Source organism: Charadrius vociferus, unplaced genomic scaffold, assembly GCF_000708025.1.
Source record: "Charadrius vociferus isolate BGI_N301 unplaced genomic scaffold, ASM70802v2 scaffold1451, whole genome shotgun sequence".
Lineage (NCBI taxonomy): Eukaryota > Metazoa > Chordata > Aves > Charadriiformes > Charadriidae > Charadrius > Charadrius vociferus.
This window is the reverse complement of record NW_009646629.1, coordinates 4466-4827: the sequence shown is the minus strand read 5'-3', so window position 1 is coordinate 4827 and position 362 is coordinate 4466. Positions and strand designations below refer to the sequence as shown.

The 362-nt window shown below is 67.7% G+C and overlaps 1 protein-coding gene across 1 annotated transcript in view; it reads left to right on the top strand.

Annotated features, from left to right (window-relative positions):
- Positions 1-362, top strand: part of TMOD4 (tropomodulin 4 (muscle)) — a 6058-nt gene that overhangs the window by 2161 nt on the left and 3535 nt on the right. Inside the window, exon 2 of the mRNA XM_009888123.1 lies at positions 104-226. Coding sequence (XP_009886425.1) covers positions 104-226 — 123 coding nt within the window. The remainder of the gene's footprint in view (positions 1-103; positions 227-362) is intronic.

The window sequence follows — 362 nt, the reverse complement described above, 5'->3', positions numbered from 1 at the left end:
CACCCCGGTGAACACCTGCCGGCCCCTTCCCCAAGCCACCACGTCTGGTGTCACCCGGCTGGTGCGAGGCCGTGCAGGGTGCGACCCGTGTCCCCATACCCAGGGAAACCCTTCGTGCCCAAGAACCCGACGCGGGAGATCCCACGGGAGGAGCAGATCACGCTGGAGCCGGAGCTGGAGGAGGCGCTGGCCAACGCCACCGAGGCCGAGATGTGCGACATCGCCGGTGGGTGACGCACGGGACCGTGCCTTGTACCGCAACCTTACACGGGGCTGCCACATAGTGCTGCAACCTCTCACAGGGCAGCCATGTCACACCGCAGCCTCGCAGGGGGCAGCCGTGTCGCACCACAACCTTGCAC